This window comes from Zootoca vivipara, chromosome 5, assembly GCF_963506605.1.
Source record: "Zootoca vivipara chromosome 5, rZooViv1.1, whole genome shotgun sequence".
Classification (NCBI taxonomy): Eukaryota; Metazoa; Chordata; class Lepidosauria; order Squamata; family Lacertidae; genus Zootoca; species Zootoca vivipara.
In genome coordinates this window covers 12,232,818-12,252,603 of record NC_083280.1, presented here as the reverse complement: position 1 = coordinate 12,252,603, position 19,786 = coordinate 12,232,818, and the positions used below count along the sequence as shown (strand labels likewise).

At 45.2% G+C, this 19,786-nt stretch overlaps 1 protein-coding gene across 3 annotated transcripts in view; it reads right to left on the bottom strand.

Annotated features, from left to right (window-relative positions):
* The window catches only part of TBL1XR1 (TBL1X/Y related 1), a 157,125-nt gene that overhangs the window by 10,811 nt on the left and 126,528 nt on the right, over positions 1 to 19,786 (bottom strand). For 2 of the 3 annotated variants that reach the window (XM_035133424.2, XM_035133425.2), the window contains exons 4-9: positions 12,011 to 12,156; positions 8,456 to 8,678; positions 4,244 to 4,376; positions 2,719 to 2,860; positions 730 to 793; positions 461 to 558 (exon numbers count right to left, since the gene is read on the bottom strand). In XM_035133424.2, coding sequence (XP_034989315.1) covers positions 461 to 558; positions 730 to 793; positions 2,719 to 2,860; positions 4,244 to 4,376; positions 8,456 to 8,678; positions 12,011 to 12,156 — 806 coding nt within the window. The remainder of the gene's footprint in view (positions 1 to 460; positions 559 to 729; positions 794 to 2,718; positions 2,861 to 4,243; positions 4,377 to 8,455; positions 8,679 to 12,010; positions 12,157 to 19,786) is intronic. The other variant, XM_035133426.2, reaches the window with a different exon arrangement.

The following is a 19,786-nucleotide window of genomic DNA, read 5'->3' as shown; positions in this document are numbered from 1 at the left end:
AGGGGAGATCAGTGGCAGGCTCCCTGTCGAGTGCACACAGCATAGCCCGTAAGCAAGCAAAGGGAAATCCAAGGGGACGCAATGCGTAAACTGCAGGAAAAGTTCTCTGCGATCCTCCATATATTTGTCTGCTCTCATCTTAAGCTGCTCCAGCCTTGGGAATGTTCACTTGCTCTCACAAGTTCGCCATTTGACAGTCCACCCCCACCATACTGGAGCGAACAGCAATTTCCACTAGTATTACGAGACTACATTTGTTGTCAAGAATGCTCATAAATCACCTGCTATATTAAGGGCTATCAAGACATAGTGAAGATTGTTGTTTCCAAACCCAGGCAGGCTCTCACATGGCCTTACTGTCTTTTTTTCTGCTGGGTTTTCGAATCTAAACCTGTTTGGTGCACCCCATAATTTGATCTCACCCAAATGGGATTATTGAATAAGCCAGATGCTGTCCTACCTTGTCCACACCTGCGCTCAATATGAAGTTGCCCTTTTTGTTCCATTTTAATGCGAATATGGGACCTTTATGTTGCCCTAACGTGCTGGCGAGATTACCTGGACAATAAAGAGAGCATTTATTACAATTCTAAAATGGGAAAACGAAAGATTGAAACAAATTGTGCTATGCACAACAGAAGAAGAAGAAGAAGAGGACACTGGAACAAAATTACGTAAAATTACAAAAGAAAAAAGAGAGAGAAGAGAACTGGAAAAGCGTGTGCTCACCATCTTTAGTCCATATCCTTGCAAATCCATCGTATGACCCTGTTGCTAGAAGCGTACCTTCGCTCTGTGGGGCAAAAGAAGAAGAAGAGAAGAAGGGTTTGGATTTGATATCCCACTTTATCACTACCCTAAGGAGTCTCAAAGCGGCTAACATTCTCCTTTCCCCTTCTCCCCCACAACAAACAGTCTATGAGGCGAGTGAGGCTGAGAGACTTCAGAGAAGTGTGACTAGCCCAAGGTCACCCAGCAGCTGCATGTGGAGGAGCGGGGACGCGAACCCGGTTCACCAGATCACGAGTCCACCACTCTTAACCACTACACCACACTGGAAAGAGTTAAGAGTGTTATGCTATGCTATTTTGTGTCACAGAACATAGCTAAGGTGGCCAACTTCCTCGCGGAGCTTGCTCTCTTTGGGATGAATATAAACTGAGGGCAATGCGATGCACACTTACTTGGGAGTGAACTCACACTGGGACTTCCCTCCTAAGCAACACACTTCAGATTGTGATGTGTACCATGAAGCTGCATGATCTGGGCCCAACCTCCAAAAACTGAGTCACAGTTTTCTTGTTCCCCCTGAAGACTACTTCCTGTGTGCTTGCTTGTTCAGGACCACATATTCTGCAACCCCCGCTCTCCCAAATGAAAACAGCGTTTCTTGAAGAAATGCAGCGGTCTTGATACTGTGGAAGTCCCCTGAGAAATGTTCCTAGTCTTACAAAATTCTTTAATTGCGCTTCCCTTGTAATTTATTGGGCATTCCCCCAGAGCTGGGCCCTTCAAAGCACACCTTGAAATTTCATCTTGGGAGGGGCGGAAATCGCCGGTCATCCTACTTCCTGCTCATAAGGAATGGTGCAAATATATCACAGGGGCACTGTGGTTGGTATGTTGATCCATATAGCTAGGAATCTTCTTATGTCGAAATCTACACTGAGGAATATGGGAGTTCCCAGCAGGTGGGTCGCTGTGGCTTACTGGGAAGATTGCAGCAGGGAACACAGCAGGGAGGTCACAGCACCGCAGGTGCAATGTCAGGAGACCCAGAATGCCTGAAACGTCGAGTTTGCACTCCTGGTAAGCAACAGGCAGCTGCTTTTGGTCATCAACCTTCATGTGCTGGAATCCTCCATTTCTTCTTGCCCTCTCCTTAATGGAACTTACACCAATTGCTCCCTATTCCCTCCCCCCCTTCTAATAGCCTTTTCAGTGCTTGAGAACTACCAACAGGTTTTCTTAAAGCCCGTTCCAATACTATTCCAGGGTGAGTCTTTATTGCACCGATGGGGGTGGTGCGGTGCAGTGCGGTATCTGTTTAAGGTCTCTTCACCAAGATACTCCTCTTCCACTTTTTCCAGGTCTGGGGAACCTGAGGCCCACCAGATATTGTTGAACTGTAATCCCATCATCCCTGACTGTTGGCCATGCTGCCTGGGGCAGATGGGAGTTATGAGTTCCCTACCCCCCCCCCCCCGACCTACACCTTTGTGTGTCTTTTTTCTTTGTTATGCTTCTCTGTTGCTGATCTGGGACTATTATAAAGCTCGCTTGTAACTTGACTTGCTCTTTTGCATTTCCTGCCTTCCTGGCTTTAGTTTCTTTGCCCAGACAGCTGATTTCAGTGCGCTCAAGGGCTTGTGCATGCCTACTGCGTACAACTCCAGTACACAATAAAACACTTCTGAAAGCCCACTGAGTCTTGAAAGCGCTTCCTGAACCCTGATGGGGTTGCAAAGTTCAGCCTTCCGGATAATATCCCAGCTATGCCAAATGTTGACCTTTCAGCAGGTATACGGTTTACTAGTTACCATGGGTATTGGTGGCATTAACGTAGCGACAAAAGGGACACAGTCAACTCACAATTCAAGTGGAAAGTTCAGAAAAGAACTCCCTCACCCCGCCCCCCTGGATGCCCACCATAACTTGGAAGCTGAAAATATGGGTTTTTGCGAAGTACTTTTGGAGCACCGGGGAGTTTCTGCTTACATTCCAATCTAGGGAAGTCACGTCTTTGTTGCTCGGTACATCTTGGCCCCCTTCTCGTATACAGTGCCGAAGGACCAGCTGTGTGGATCCACTGGTACTGTTTTCACTAAGGTTCCATATTCTTGCCGTTGAATCTCCCGATCTGCAAAATAAACAAGGTTCACATTGGCTTCTTTGAGCCAATAATTTACCACCAGCTTGCAAGTGCAAAAGACGTGGTTAACACTGTCTGGTCACAACCGTTCCCAGAATTACAGGCTCTTTTGTTATAAACATTCAAATCAGTCTTTCACATTTCTCCTCTGTGTGCAGTAACGTTACACGGACCTCATTCTGCTGTTTTGAATGGGAATGCTTTTACATTGCCCAAAATAACGTGCTTACCACTTTCGCCACTGCAAAGAGCCAAGAAGCTATGGTTGATTGTGCCAAAATGAACACACAAAAACTCCACTTTTAAAACATGCCACTTTGTCGACACCATTGTGTGATTCAAGCAGTCATATTCCCAGGGTCTTCAGAGAAGAGCTGGGACTGCTAATTAAAGTATCCGCAGGTGGAGGATACCAAACCACCTGTCGCAGTGTGCAAAATATATGGGGACAACTAGCAAATAAACTAGCAGTGTGCCACAAGCTGTCCTCCAATTTTTCAAAAGGTTTATTCCCCTTTCAAGCGAGCCTTCCATTTTTCTCCTTCATTCTCAGGGAGTCCACCCGCCCCACAATTGCTTCAGAATTTTGGTGGGTGTTAGGCTGAGCTTATACTTTATAACAGTGAGGTGGCTCTGGGTGTTAGACTTTCCTTTAAGCATTTATCCAGCATGCTTCTTAAACAACCCCATGGGATTTTGAAGCACAGGAAAGCTGTGGAAGTTGGTTATCAAGTGCCTTGGAACAGCATGCTTACTGATTTTGTTTTTAAAGTAAGTCCTTCCTCTCTCTCTTTTTTCCTTTCATTTTTTTTAAAAAAGAACTTTCTGCACGGGTAAGAAGTCTCTAAAACTAAAAAGACTCTACTTCTTTATACAAAACAAACAGATGCCAAATAATAATAATAATAATAATAATAATAATAATAATTTATACCCCACCCATCTGGCTAGGTATCCCCAGCCAGTCTGGGCTGCTTCCAACATAAGTATTAAAATACAACAGTCTGTTAAATATAAAAAGCTTCCCTAAACAGGGCTGCCTTCAGATGTCCTCTAAAAGTGTGTTAGTTGTTTTTCTCTTTGACATCTGGTGAGAGGGTGTTCCACAGGGCGGGTGCCACTACCAAGAAGGCCCTCTGCCTGGTTCCCTGTAACTTGGCTTCTCGTAGCGAGGGAACCGCCAGAAGGCCCTCGGCACTGGACCTCAGTGTCCGGGCAGAACGATGGAGGTGGAGACGCTCCTTCAGGTATACTGGATTGAGGCCATTTAGATGTGTGGTAAGCGGCCTCCCCGCCTTCTCGTGCTTAAAGAAAAGGCCGTGCAACCGGAGTAAAGAACTGCCTCTGTACATTTCTTTAGGGGAAACATACCCAGAGGCCAGGAGGTCGCAAACAGGGTTCCACGCACAGATGAATACTTCTGATTCGTGGCCACGCAGCACCACTGCTTTGTTAGAAGGGATTTCGACGTCGCCATCTACTTCCATCATATCCGTGTGATTATCTGCAGAACAGAGGACAACAACAGGGGGTCAGGTGTGTTACTATGGTCCCACTCCTTCCTCAAATCCTACCCTTTTGCCTGCAGGACCACGGACAGCACACCTTGGTTGCTTGGTACATCTTTGTCCCGACCCCACCGCCATCTTACATATAGTGCTGATGGACCAGAGGGCACAGTTTTGAGCAGCAGTAGTCAGCAGGGAGCGTGGCGTTGCTTCTCTGACCTCTCACCAGCACTGCTACTTAGACAGCGAGCGGGCAGACTTGCTTCTCAGTTTGATCCTTTCTCGTGGTTTTGAATGTTTCGTGGTATTTTATGCATTGCTACTGGCCGATAATTTTAATTGATTCCAGTTTAGTCATTCCTTGTTGTAATGGTTTAGTGTGAGCTAGTATTTGATGATAAATTTAACGCTATTCAAATTGATTATTGAACATTGCCTTAATTTATATAAGTGGCTTATTTTAAGGTTAGGTATTTATTTTATTACGACTTTTTTATTGGATCAGATTATTAGGCGTGTGAGATCTCGGCAGTCTGCTTTGTTGTTTCTTCAGCTCACAAATCCGTCTTGTGTATAGTAATATAGTAAGGGTGGTGTACGGATTAAAAGTGAAATGAAATTTCAGCACAGTGCAAATGCACCAGCAGAGCCAATCCGCCACTCATGCTGGTGTACTTGCACTGCATCAACCTCCCTGATGCCTCTTCCCTTCCTGGTAAGCACAGCGACACCAGGGAAAAGGAAAAATATTGCTGCTCTGCCCCACCAACCTCCACTGGTTTTCAGCAAGTTTCCACACTCTAGCCATTCACTCCGAGCACATATTCTGTTGGGCTCTTCACTGCTTCCCTAGATCACTGGGCCTTCTGGTGCACCCTCCTACACCTGAGCATCAGAAGCAATGTACCCTTTCTATAGGTTGGTGCAACTGAACTGCATTCAATCCACCAAATGGGGTCCTGGGAGTGGAGATCCAGAGTGGTGTAGTGGACAGAACGCTGGACTTAGCGGTGATGGGGATTTCTATCGCCTATCTGGCCATGAAGGTCAGAGAAACCTTAGACCAGTCACAACCCCCCTATTTAATTGACCTCAGAGGACTGTTTTGATTATACATGGACACTGGTACCAGAGCCTGCCACAAACCCAGATGCCAACTTTGCTGCCACATACACCCGGACAACACCATTACTGGCCCCAACAACATCCAACATACCATCTAAGGACTACTTAATTGCTCATCTTCTAACATTGTGTATGCCATCAAATGCCAACAGCGCCCTTCAGCTCTCTATATTAGACAAACAGGCAAAACCCTACGCCAAAGGATAAATGGACATAAATCTGAAATCAGGAATCACAAGACAGGGAAACCAGTAGGAGAACACTTCAATCTCCCAGGATATTCTATACGAGATCTCAAAGTAGCTGTCTTATTCCAAAAGAATTTCAGAAATAGACTGGAAAGAGAAGTTGCTGCATTGCAACTTATTACCAAACTTAAAACCATGGAGAGACCAGGTCTGAATAGAAACACTGGATTCTTAGCTCATTATACATGATAAAGTATAAAGTAAAGTTTTTAGCCATCTCACCCCTTGCTTTTTCCTGTAAGACCAATTGCAGTCGTTAACAGTTGTCAACAAGTTTACCACACCTATCAGCCAATCACCCATTCCCACCACCCTTCTGAGTAATACCCCTCCCCACCCTCTCAATATATATAAGGGTCTGGTGACTTCTGTTTCAGTGTATCTGAAGAAGTGTGCATGCACACGAAAGCTCATACTAATGACAAACTTTGTTGGTCTCTAAGGTGCTACTGGAAGGAATTTTTAAATTCTGTTTTGAATATACAAGTTAGGGGAACCATGTTGACGTATAAGGATGCAGAGAGAAAAAGGACAAGAAAGGGATATTTAGGTGTGCTGGTTAATTTTTGGCACTTTTGTCCTGCACCTTCAACTGGTTAACCATGTTATCGAGTGAGTCAGCAAGCATGTGAGAGTGACTCAGCACAACCTAAAGTATAAATACCCTTGTGTTTGAAGCGAGTTTGCTCTTGGCTCCTGCCCTGGGCGAGAGCCTAGTCTGTGTTGGAACACTGCAAGACCATATGCTCCTGAAAAGACAATGTACTACAACTGTATGTAACTTCTAAGCTGTGGATCTGCTTTATATTGCCCATAAAGGGACTGGCTGGTGTTTGTCTGTTTCATTGCAACACTCTGCTGGCGTGTTGAATGGGCACTCTGTATATGCCCCAACAAAGCATGTATGCTATCTCCAGATCTTTGGAGGTTTTAGTAATAGTGAATACAAATTGCCTTAGAGCAAAGCCAAAATATTTCTTGTGTGCATAAAAAGTATGTAATTGTCACTGCTTGCATTTTTTTTAAATCTTCAACGTTTGTGTATTTATTAAGCTAAAGAGGTGGTTTCTAGGGTGATGCAGAGCTGAGGGCTAGACAAGACCACCTTAACTCTGATTTAAACATACTCTGTAATGGCAAACTCTCCTCCCCCCCCCCCCGATCATTTTGCCATATCCAACTAACTCCACAGAGGTATGTGGCGAACCAGTGGCTAATCATGACAAGGTACAGTAAGTTGCTTTATCTACTTTGGCAAGGAAGCCATATTTAATCCACATTGGCCTGTCTAAACAAGCAAAAGTCAAGTTTTGAGTCTAAGCTGGTGGCGATGTTTTTCTAGTACTTCAAAAGGAAATGGAAACTCCAAAAGGTTAAATCAGATTAAGCCAAGGGAGCTAAGGACAGAAAGTTGTGATTAGCAAATGCAACTCATTTCATATTTTGGAGATCTATGCACAAGCTTTGCAAGTCTGGTGACTAATTTAAGAGTGACCTGTCTGCAAAAAGCACACATGCAAGATAGAGGGTAGAGGGGCAGCACTTTTTTTTTTAAAGTCATCTCAGTGTCCCTGGCACTGGATACAGAAGCTACATAAATCTTTCTTTCTGTGAAGGCAGACAGAGAGCAGGTATCATTTGCGTTTTCAGCCAGTAGGGGTGGCTGGTAAATCACATTATCTTTAGACCAGTAGTCTGGATTTCTAGCATAAGCGGCAACTCACAGTTAACAAGCAAAAAAAGAAGAGGGGGGGGGAGCACCAACAATCACCCTGGCTTCTAAATCCCAACATGGAAAGGAATGAAGACATTAGTTTTAAGAGAATGTGCATTTCTGCAGGTTTACCAATGCAAACAATAGCCATGTGTTGGAAGGATTCTTTAGGGGAGGGCTTGGGCTCAGTAAACCTTCCACTGCCAGCAGAGGCCAACTTGCTGCTGGCATCCTTGCAAACAACGCTAGTCTGATCCTGCAAGGCGCTCTTGTGTGTATTTTAAATCAGTAGATTGTAGGCGCAGTAGTAAATAAGAAGCAGGCCACACAAGGTGGGACTCTGCTAAGTCTGAATTTAGGTTTTTGACTGTGTTTCGTGAAGAATGTGCTTTGTGTCTCGGACCTTCAATGGAAGCACTTTTGTAATGTACTTTTGCTTTTGCTTTGTTCCGTTTGTTCTCTCGGGAACAGAAAAGAAGGGTCGCCATTATGCTGTGGTCTGTACATAGTGTGCAAATAAATAGTAGATTAGACTACGATGTTTCACGTTTCTTGCTGTGTTATGCTAGATGGTTAGTGTGCATAAATCAAGGTGGTTTATGTCACTGAGCGCACTGGATGAGAGGGGAGACGCCTTTTCCAGCCTTGCGCAAACCGGAGGACACTCAGTGTTCTGGGGGTTAGCAGGCACCCTTGGGCGTTTTTCAACAAATTGCAAGAACTGGGAAGTATTGCAGATAGAAGTGTGCACGCACTGGGAACACGGTGTTTTGAGCAACACTGTCCACCCCCCCCCCAAAAAAAACCCCCACTCTTTTAAAATGTTTACAAACATTTGGTGCAGCCGTGTCCCAATCACAAATTTGTTCGCTCGAATACTGGGAAGCAGCAGCATATGGAGTTGCTGCATGCACGGCTCTGCGTGAAATTCGGAACTTAACGGCAAGAGCACAGCCACATAATCCTTCTTGCATGCCAGCTTACTTACTTGCTATAGTGTGGGCTCCGTTTTCCTCGCCGTTTGCAGTGTTTTCGCCATTCTTTGCAGACCCCTGCTGGTTTGTCGAAGCCGCCGCCGCCGCAGCCGCCGCCGCCTGTTGCTGGGCGAGTTTGTCCCTGTAGGCCTGCTGTCTCGTCTGCACCACATCGGGCATCACGGCGTCTATCAGCGAGAGAGACTCTATCGGCCTACCATCGAACAAAGTACCATCCTGATTTGGAGGTCGAAGGTTGAGGATCAGAGAAAGAGAGGGGTGGGGGAGAAAGCGAGCATTTAAATGGCAGGTCAAAGTTTGCAACAATAATCTCAGGGCAGGAGCTAAAAACAAACCTGTCCTGACAATGATGAATTTTGACCTCTGCACAGAGTACTTAGCAATGTGTTTTCAGGATCAGTGTGTGTGTGTGTGTGTGTGTGTGTGTATATATACAGTGGAACCTCGGTTTATGAACACCTCAGTTTATGAATTTTCGGTTTATGAACGCCGCGGACCCATCTGGAACGGATTAATTCATTTTCCATTACTTTCAATGGGAATGTTCGCTTCAGTTTATGAACGCTTCAGTTTATGAACAGACTTCCGGAGCCAATTACACCCATGCTTCAGTTTATGAACGCTTCAGTTTAAGTACTCCGCGGACCCATCTGGAAAGGATTAATCCACTTTCCATTATTTTCAATGGGAAAGTTCGCTTCAGTTTATGAACGCTTCAGCTTATGAACAGACTTCCGGAACCAATTGTGTTCATAAACCGAGGTACCTGTGTGTGTGTGTGTGTGTGTGTGTGTGTGTGTGTGTGTGTGTATACACACACACTCTGGGAGCCCTCTAAAAAGGCGTCACGGGGTGAGGACAGAATGGGTATTCGGGCCAATTGTCCTGTGAAGTTACTGAATAGTATCTGTCTGTAAACAAATGATGATGCCTTGCAAAGAGTCAGTCCATTGCTTGGTATTGTCTACTCTGCCTCCAACGTCTGAGGGGAGACCCCGCCCTTGACCTTGGGGTTGCCTGATAGCAGAGTCGTTGGCAAAAGCCCCCCCCCCGGCTACTTTCATTTCACCCAGGCTGCCCCCTAAAGTTGATGAGCACTGCCATTCAGATGGTGTGCATGAACTCTGCGGGGTGAGGCTTACCTGCCCCCACCCACAATATTTTATTCAGGTTGGCACCCTTGGGCTGTTGGCACCTGTCTGTCTCAAGAGATCATGGAGTGCACATCTGGGGACGAAGCCAAACTGCTCTGTTAGCAGAAACCTGGGGCGCAAGCCTGGGCAGCGTGTATGGAGGTCCTGGGCTGCCCAGACGACAATACCACAATCGTGGCCTCATGGCCCAAAGGAAAGCAGAGCGATATGTCTGGCACCAGCTGGGCTGCAGAAGTTGCTGGACGCAGGCGTACAAGGCACCAGTCAACTGTCTTAGGGACTGCACTCTAGATCCGGGCAGGGTTTACTCTTTAGTCTTTGCTTCTCTTGAAGGTATCCCACAAGGTGGATATCTTCTCCTAGATGAGCTACTTTCCCAGGTTGACGAGCCCCCCAAATACAAACAAAAGTATGACCCCATCCCTAGTGGATGGCCCTGGAATTCCAGGACTTAAAAGGAAAAAGAAACTATTCTGACCATGAGACCGGAGAGCTTTTTCAGGCAGATTCCCTCTCATTGGGAATTGCCAGTCAGCCTTCCAGCCTAGTGCTGCTGTTAGTGAAAACTGGGTTGGCACATTTGCACCCACTATTTGATCGTGGATTGGGTGGGGGGGGGGGTAGCTTGATCTGAGAACTGGGAGGAAGGACTAGGAAGGCCAGACCTGGCCCAGCTCAATCTGCCTGGCTTCTCAGCGCAGGGACTAATGTATTTTCACACACAAAAATTCTGGAAATATGTTTAAGGGCAATATAATAATGCATACATTTGCTTTTGTTAAGTACTGCCGGAAGGCAGGGGACACACCAAACTGAACTTGAAAGTATTCCCTCAAAAATTGCCTACATAGACATGTCCTTTGGCTTGTTTTTAGAAGCTGGGGGGACGGGACGGCTCCTTGTGGCGGGCTGCTTCACTCATTTATTCTCCGTTCTTCCCTTGGACTCGTGTCCTTCCCAGAGATTTCTTTTCACCGCGAGAGTGGTGAATGCTCTCTCTGTTCTCCAAGTCAAAGGGAAAGGAGAGGGATATCAAAGGAAGGCGGAAATGGCCGCTGGGCCACAATTGAAGCGTTGAAAAGGCTCTTCTTGTGCAAGGCCAAGGGACCACCTGAGTTACTAGGCAGAAATAAGGGGCTCTGGTAAAGCACCTGCTTGGTAAAGAGGGGGAATGGCTGACATTCACAACTTCCAAGGTCTCAAAAGTAGAAACTTTCGCATCTTGTAGGAGGGAGGGGAGAGGAAATAATCTGAGTGGGGACTTCTTAAAAAACAGTAGGTTTATTTTTGTATGGAAGTGTTAGTGAGGAGAACGGTGAGGTGCGTCACTTTCCATTAGACTAGCAAAGCCAAGGACAATGACGCTAAGATATTTTTGCAGAGGTGGGTGTGTCCAGAGACCAAAGAGGATGGAGGCAGAGCAGTGGGGCATGATCCGTACCTCTGTGCAGTGGTCTACATTCCAGCCACACGCAAAAACAGTTTCTACACCCTTCCACCCAAACCTACCGCCTCTCCATCATCTTCCCAGGCAAGCAAGAAACATTAAAGGCAAATTCCAGCCATGCAAAAGCCCTCAAGGAGTGTGTGGGACAGGGCTGATGGGGGCTGTGGCCTGGGGAGTGTCTCTAGGGCTGCCTTCAGCCCCCAGGCCTCAGGTTCTCCACTCCTGTCTCTGGGATAACGCTGTGTGTGTGTGTGTGTGTGTGTGTGTGTGTGTGTGTCCAAAACAGAAACATCTTTGCAAAAAGACTGGGCAAGATCACTAGGCCAAATGAGAGCAAATCAAAACCAGTGTGTCCTTAAAAAACAACAACCCCACAACCAACTGGATTCCCTCCCCAATTTGATCCACTGCTTCATTGGTGTTGTCTGAATGACCACAGCTGGTGGCGCTTGTGCATGGCCTCCTAAATGAAAAGATATCAATGCTTTGGCTATGCGTGCACTGCGACAGGTAGTTCTGAGCTTTTGTCAACTGCATGCCACGCTTTTGCAGGTGATGGTGCTTCTCTCTGCACGTTCTCTGAATTTCTTAGGCTTACCCAGAATCTGAACACACAGGAACTGCTCACGTGAACATTGCAAGAACTTTAATATCTGATCTCTGGAGGACAAGCAGTCTGATAAAGGAACACACGAACGAACACACCCAACATGGCAATGAATGACTGCCCTGATTGAAGCCCGCATAGAACTTTGTATTATTCCAAACTTCTTTGACAAGAAAAGGTCTGGTGACCAGAACCTACAGAGGATCCAGCGTGACAGCAAACCACCCTAGCAGGAAAGTCAAGGAGGAGAGAGCAACCCACTTCCCCAACGTAATGAAACCCTCTGCAGGTATATGAAAGCCCTTGTCACCGCCTATAGCCAGCAAGAGACTTGCCTTACCTCATTAATACTGACTTCCGCCTCTACATACTGCAAGCCTTTCTGGATGATGGAAATCAAAGCAGCAGGGGGTACCAGGGCACCGTTGATGTTAGACTGGCTGATATGGCTCTCGATACCAAAGGTAAATGCTGAATGAGAGAACCCTAAAGACAAGGGGGAGGTTATAAGGATGTGCTCATCCACACACAAGAAGCCTTAGGCCAGTGATGGCAAAACTCTACCCTCCAGCCGTTTTGGGGCTACAACTCCCATCATCCCTAGCTTAACAGGACCAGTAGTCAGGGATGATGGGAATTGTAGTCCCAAAGCGGCTGGAGGGCCAAGTTTGGCCATCACTGCCTTAGGCTGTCAGGCTGCGGCCAGCAGGTGTGGCCTGGAGTGTCACACACTGCAAAAAAAGGCACAAATCAACTTTTTCTCAATGGCAGGATTCGTTCTCAAGGTCACAGCAGAGAATCTTACCTGGTCATGCTAGTTATGCTGCTTTGCCATTACCCTGTGAATCAATTATTTCCTTTATAAACCTTGGTCAAGTCTATCAAACCCCCAAGGCTCTGGTGTGGCATTGAAATTCATTTGTTTATTTCTCTTTCTCCCCCCCCCCCCCGGGTGGCCGCATTTCCATTTATTCCTAAATTGCATAGGACAAGGGAGAATATATGCCTACAGAAGGGAGGATTAACTTCACGACAAAGCATTTTAATTGCGTGAGCACACCAGCGCCAGGCGTGCATTTTCTTCTGTGTGCCATTTCAAGGGCAGCATAATTATCGTTTTGCAAATACGAAAATTGGGATTACTGGGTGCTAACAGTGTTATTTATTTGCTTGCCCTGAAAAAGGTAAATCCATTGTGAGGAAGTGATTCATCTTAAGTTGTTACGGTTTTCCACTCGTAGGTAATTAGAACCTCAGAAAGCTCCCCTTTTGGGACATTAGAAACAGTTGCTTTATAGCCGTTGGGATTCAGAATTTTGCACAGATACCAGAGAACAGAGAGAGAGAGAGCGCGATTTCACAGGTACTGCAGCAGTAAGGATAACAAGATAAAGACCCAGGAGGCAGAATGGGGCTATGCAAATTAAAGGGTGGGGCTATGCAAATAGGAAAAAAATACAGCTCGCTAGGCCAAAACCTGCTCTCCATCTTGGACCAGCGTTTGAAATTGCCAGGCGCATTTTCCACTTGGCTATTGGCCACTCGCGACCAAGTGAAAATGCCCAGGAGCCAAGATGGAGCCTGACGTCTCCACCATCTGGAGTTGCAGAGCTAGGACTCCTTGGATCTTGCCTGTTTTCACACACTAGCAACACATCCTGTAGAATTCTATCCGTTGTATTTTATCTGCACGAGACAAATTGTAATCATCATCGTCTTCATCATCTGAACAAATTTCAGGAACCACAAAGTCGTTCTGGAAAATATGACTTTCGAGCCATCTGGCCCCAAAATGGCAACTAGACATTCCGTTTTGCTAGGTGTTATCAGTTTTGATATTGGTCAGATCAGCTAATTAATACGAGCGCCGAGGCTCACCTGCCCTGTCTTGGATGTTCATGTGAGGCTATAAGAACAATCAGATCTGGGCTATACGCAAACAACCATTTCCCTCCACAAAAATCTGGTTCTAAACAAAATTAAAAAAATCCTTCCACTAGCACCTTAGAGACATGAAAGCTCATACGAATGACAAACTTAGTTAGTCTCTAAGGTGCTACTGGAAGGAAGTTTTTTTATTTTGTTTCGACTACGGCAGACCAACACGGCTACCTACCTGTAACTAAAAATCTGGTTCATTGGTCATAGGATCTGGATTTGAATGTTACGGCATTGCACAGGCTGTCAGCCCTGTCTGGCACATTGGCTGTTTCAAAGCTACAGACCCTCCAGAAGATGCCAGGGTAGCCACCCAGTGGCGTTCTTTTCATAGGGGATTCAAGACTCCCCCCCCCCTTTATCTGCCCTGCCATGGATGGCCTTCGATTGGAACCTTTCGGTTTGATTATTGGATTATTAAAATGGATAAGAGATAAGTTTTCCTCTTGCTCTCCTTTCAATGTGTTCCGATGAAGCCGGACACTGGGAGATTTTGCACAGGCAAGATGAAAAATATATAAATTGTGCACAGAGAATGAAATTCGTGGAGGACAGGACTGGTCATAGTGGTTATGTTCTACTACTCCATTGCTGGAAGCAGTATGACTCTACACATCAGTTGCTGATGTCCAGTTTTAAGGCTTCTCATAGACATCTGGTTGGCCACTGCAAGAACAGGACTGCGGACCAGATGGGCTTCTGGATCCAGCAGGCTCTTCTTTTGCTCCAAGAGATGTTGTTACTGAAACTTTTCATAGAATTGTAAAGTTGGAAGGGACCATTAGCACCATCTAGTCCACCCCCCTGCAATGCTGGAGTCTTTTACACAAAGTGGAGCTTGAACCCACAACCCTCATGCTCTACCGGTTGAGCTTTCCCAGAGCTTTCGTTTCATTTGTTGCTGTTGTTTTAAGTTACAGGTTGAAAGCCACTCTGAACAATTGGGGAAAAGCAATCTATACATATTTTAATGAATTAAATTTGGAAGGGAATAAACAAAAGAATCCAGAAAGGACAGTGAGCTGGGGTCTAGGAGCAGGAGCAGGAGTGTAGGGTAGTGGAAACCCAACATCATCAAGCTAGTTCTTTTGGGTCCAATGATCTGCCCCACCAAGAACTTCCTTAAAAAAAGGAAATGTGGAAAATGTAAGTTTCCTTGCACATTTTCATACGTAGGTGCTACAGAACGCCAGCATTATGAAGCTCAAAAATTTCAGAATTCCAAAATTTGGTGCACGCAAGCACCATGGACATATCTAGGTCAGCCCCCCAAGTAAGACAATGGGGAACAAGCCTATGGCATTTGTATGTGAAACTTATCATTTCACTTTTAATTTGTGTGCCACCTTTGTCTATTATACTACACAAGGCGGTTTACAGCAACAAAATATACAAGAAAGGACAAACACCTTACAATAATCTGATCCCAACACAAAAAGCCACAATAAAATGTAACTTTAAAATGGATTGCTTTATATCAAATAAAGTAATAGTCAATAATCTAATAGAATGTAATATGGTAAAGGTAAAGGGACCCCTGACCATTAGGTCCAGTCATGACCGACTCTGGGGTTGCGGCACTCATCTCGCATTATTGGCCGAGGGAGCCGGCGTATAGCTTTCAGGTCATGTGGCCAGCATGACAAAGCCGCTTCTGGCGAACCAGAGCAGCACACAGAAACGCCGTTTACCTTCCCGCTGTAGCAGTTCCTATTTATCTACTTGCACTTTGACGTGCTTTCGAACTGCAAGGTTGGCAGGAGCTGGGACCAAGCAACGGGAGCTCACCCCGTCACAGGGATTTGAACTGCTGACCTTCTGATCAGCAAGCCCTAGGCTCTGTGGTTTAACCCACAGCGCCACCTGGGTCCCCTAATAGAATGTAATAGTACATGATAAAATTAACTCTCAAAACAACACCAAATAATAATTAAACAGAATTTCGCTCTTAACAATTACAATAATTATCGTCAAGGCAGCGAGCATCAATCTTATGGATTATGGTTGTTGTTGTTGTTGTTTAAAAAAATCTGGGCCTGAGAGGAACGACTTGTTGAGGCTCATTAAAAAGACAACTTTCTCAAAAGTAAACAAGACTACAAGGGAGCAAGGCAGGACAGTGTAAAGGTGTGCAGACTGTCTGCCACAGGTACACTGCTTTCAGTTGCCTTGGCACGCACTGAGTAACTAAAACAGGTATTATAAGCAGGACCTAAACATTACTAAAGGTTCTGTGGGTAGGTAGGCTTTAAAAATTGCACGCCACTGAGTTCAGCTGCCAGCTGCCGGCTTTCTGCCATCCCTGGAAATAATGTGTTTATTCATCTCATTCCTGGACGCTGCACTCGCTAGCACTAATGAGCCACTGTTGAGCTGGCACTGCTGTGATTTATCATGGAGTCACCCCACGCAGGATTTTCAGAGTCGCAGAGCCAGGATTGCAGCTCTCTGAAAAAACCGCTTTCCTTTCCAAACACTTCCCCCGTGAAGGCAACCCTCTCTTGAAGGCGGTCCAATCAGACGAGGAGGGCTTTGGAGCGAGCTTTTTTGGGAACTCGATTTACTCCCGCTTTGGGCTAACATGCAAAACAATAGAGGGAATGAATAAGTTTTCCAGTTTGGGCTGAATTAAGCGGAATGCTACCACTACTGCAGGAAAAAACTGAAGAGTAGGGTTTTTCGAAGACAAACATTGCATCCTACTGAGCGATTCATCCACACAAAGTGAGAGCTTAGAAGTCCCGGTTAGGACTCCGAGGGTCTGGTACCTCAAGTTAGGCCAGGAGATGTGATCTCCAGCTCACAGCCTGTGGGGACAGCGTCTTGAGCTGAAAACCCCAGTACAGATAGCAACCATTTTAGGCGTGTCCAACTGATGTGCAATCACCAACATGCAGGTCCCTTTGGATCCGGAAAAGAGTGGGACAGACATGAACCTGCCTGTCCATCAAGACCTTCTTTGGAGGCCTCGTCCCAGTAGACCTGAAGGAGCGTCTCCACCCCCATCGTTCTGCCCGGACACTGAGGTCCAGCGCTGAGGGCCTTCTGGTGGTTCCCTCACTCCAAGAAGTGAGGTTCTCTACAAAGAGGATAGCCTGGCAGCAAATCTTGTTGTCCTTTGATTACCAGGGGTGGGGGAATGGGGTGGGGTGAGGTTTGCCTCCTGGCCTTTCAGATTTCTTTTGTTTTAATTTGGATTAACTACAGGTCCCTTCCAATAATAGTCATAATAATAGTTTTATTATTTATAACCTCCCCCCCCCCCAACCAATTTGGCTGGTCTGCCCCAGCCACTCTGGGTGGCTTCCAACACATATAAAAATGTAACACAGTAGAATGAAGAGCCTTGAACCACTAGGAATCCATGTACCGTATTTCTCCGAAAATAAGATACCGTCTTATATTTATTTTTCCTTAAAAACTACAACACTATGGCTTATTTTCAGGGGATGTCTTATTTTTTTTCCTCCTTCTGCCGCGGCTGGCATTGCTGCTGCGCCTATCACTATGTCTTATTTTCAGGGTATGGCTTATATCCCTTGAATGCTTAAAAATCCTGCTACGGCTTATTTTATGGCTACGTCTTATTTTTGGAGAAACAGGGTAACTGCGGCAAAACCCGCAGAATTATTATCACGCTTACGTGCCACTCTCACTCCAGAAATGAGCTGGGTTGACCACAACTCAGTTTACAAAGAAAATTAAAATTAAAGGGAATATTCTATTCTGCTTTTGTTAGGTTTTTTTGTTCCTTGGATGTGGAGATGGTTCCGACAACATGTGAGCCATGTTAGCGGTATCTCAGAAATTCTAAAAGTGGCCGGATAAACTTCCCAACAATTTATTGTAGACCGAAGGACACCCCCCCCCCCTGCAGCTCCAGGTCTCTCCATTAAAAGAGCTCATTTTGTCTGATTCACACTAGTGTAGTCAATCTGTAGTTTAACCTCAAACATTTTTGCAAAAAGAGCAGACAATTCACCAAAATGCTCAGGAAGATGAGTTCTTATCAGGTACGAAGAAGGGTCCCAGAACCCCTTCCCCAATGAATATTCCCTATACACCCCCCTTTTACAGTGTTCCCTGTGGTTTTTCATTATTTTCTCAGTATCTTTTGAAGAGACAGAAAATGGATCTAACACCATGTGAAAGAGTACACAGAAAGTTTCGATTTTATATACAACGTGCCATTCAAGATGCACACTGGGCCAAAATAAGTTTTGTTTGAAAATTGGAAAAGAATCAACACTTGAACACACACTTTTTTTTTACGTAAGTCTTAACAAAACTTAACAAAACCAATGCATGCTTTTTTAAAGTATATTTTAAAGTATAAAACATGACCCCTAGTCAGAAAGAACTTGAGTTCTGTGTGCTACATTTCAGGTGAGCAATCTCCTTTCTGTGTAGCTTTATCCCTTATTACTCCTCTCCCGGTAATATACTTCCATAAGAAAAAAACCATTCGTGATGACAATTTCCACTTGGGGGTACCATATGCTGGTACCAGGCACCAGGCAGGACTCTCTGGGAAGTTTATTCCAAAGAGCAGGAGCTACCACCAAAAAGGCCTCTGCCCCGGAAATTATTTCTCTTGAAACTGCATCTCACAGCTGCTTTGGAATAATAATCTTCTTGAGCATTCTGCCAATGTACTAAATTCCGGTGGGTAGTCAAAACCTCACTGAAAAATGCTGGTGCTTTTCAACAATTACAGTGGGGCCTAGGTTTGCATACGTCTTGGTTTGATACATTTTGGATTACAAGCACATCAAACCTGGAGGTGCGTGTACCGGTTTGCAACCTTTTTTTGGATTACAACTCATTTTTTAAAAATTACAAACAAAAATTTTTTGGAGGCCCCATTGGTGAAAGCCTGCCTTGAGTTACAACCGGTTGTGGTTTACAAACGGACCTCCGGAACAGATTATGGTTGTAAACCAAGGTACCACTGTACACAAAGCAGAGAGAAAAGAAAAACTGAAAGTTCAGCTCTAGGAAGAACGATATTTAGCCTCCATATAGCAGTTCGGATTAGCAAAAATGCTTTACCCTATAGATATCTACCGGTATTATATATTTAAAGCACCCTTCAACTCAAAGGGTTGTCTGTAACATCTAAAACGAAATGCAACATTTAACAATAAAACATTAAAAGTCATAAAACATTAGAAGTATTAAAACGTATCCCAAAACCAACAGTAGACATATATCAGCAAGTCGTTCAACAGGAAACACACCTTCATTGCCTAGAGCAGTGTTTCCCAAACTTGGGTGTCGCCAGCTGTTTTCGGACTACAACTCCCATCATCCCTAGCTAGAAGGACCAGTGATCAGGGACGATGGGAACAGTAGTCCCAAAAAACGCTGGAAATCCAAGTTTGGGGAACACTAGCCTGGAGGAGCAAAAAATGTCTCCAACTGACATTTGTATTTCCCCAAAGAGTTAATCCCACAACCAGGGTGTCATTGCAGACAAGGCTCTGCTCTACACCCTCGCCAAATAAATGACTGTCATCGACAGGACCACCGGCGGAGCTTCCCTTGCAGATCTTAAGGCATAATTTGGCAAAAATTGGGATAATGCGGACTTGTAATAATCCTTATACATAACCATGTTAAAGTAGGCCATTGTCATCATCCCCATACTGGAGATTTGCAAGCAGATGGGAGTTTGGATAAGAGAAATTGCCTTGGTGAGTCATACTCCGGTCTTTCAGCCACTAAATGGCCTCGGTCCTGTATACCTGAAGGAGCTTCTCCACTCCCATCATTCAGCCCGGACATTGAGATCCAGAGCCAAGGGCCTTCTGGCGGTTCCCTCATTGCGAGAAGTGAACATTGCGAGAATTACAGGGAACCAGACAGAGGGCCTTCTTGGTAGTGGCACCCGCTCCCAGCAGATGTCAAGGCAATAAGCAACTATTTTACTTTTAAAAGACAAATGAAGGCGGCCCTGTTTAGGGAAGTTTTTAATGTTTGATGCTGTACTGTTTTTAATATTTGGTTGGAAGCCGCCCAGAGTGGCTGGGGAAACCCAGCCAGATGGGCGGGGTATAAATAATATATTATTATTATTATTATTATTATTATTATTATTATTATTTTTCCAGCAGAATTTTTTGAAATCGACCCTCAAGGACTGTAATCTATTCCGGAAGACCGTTCAGCTTCTGAA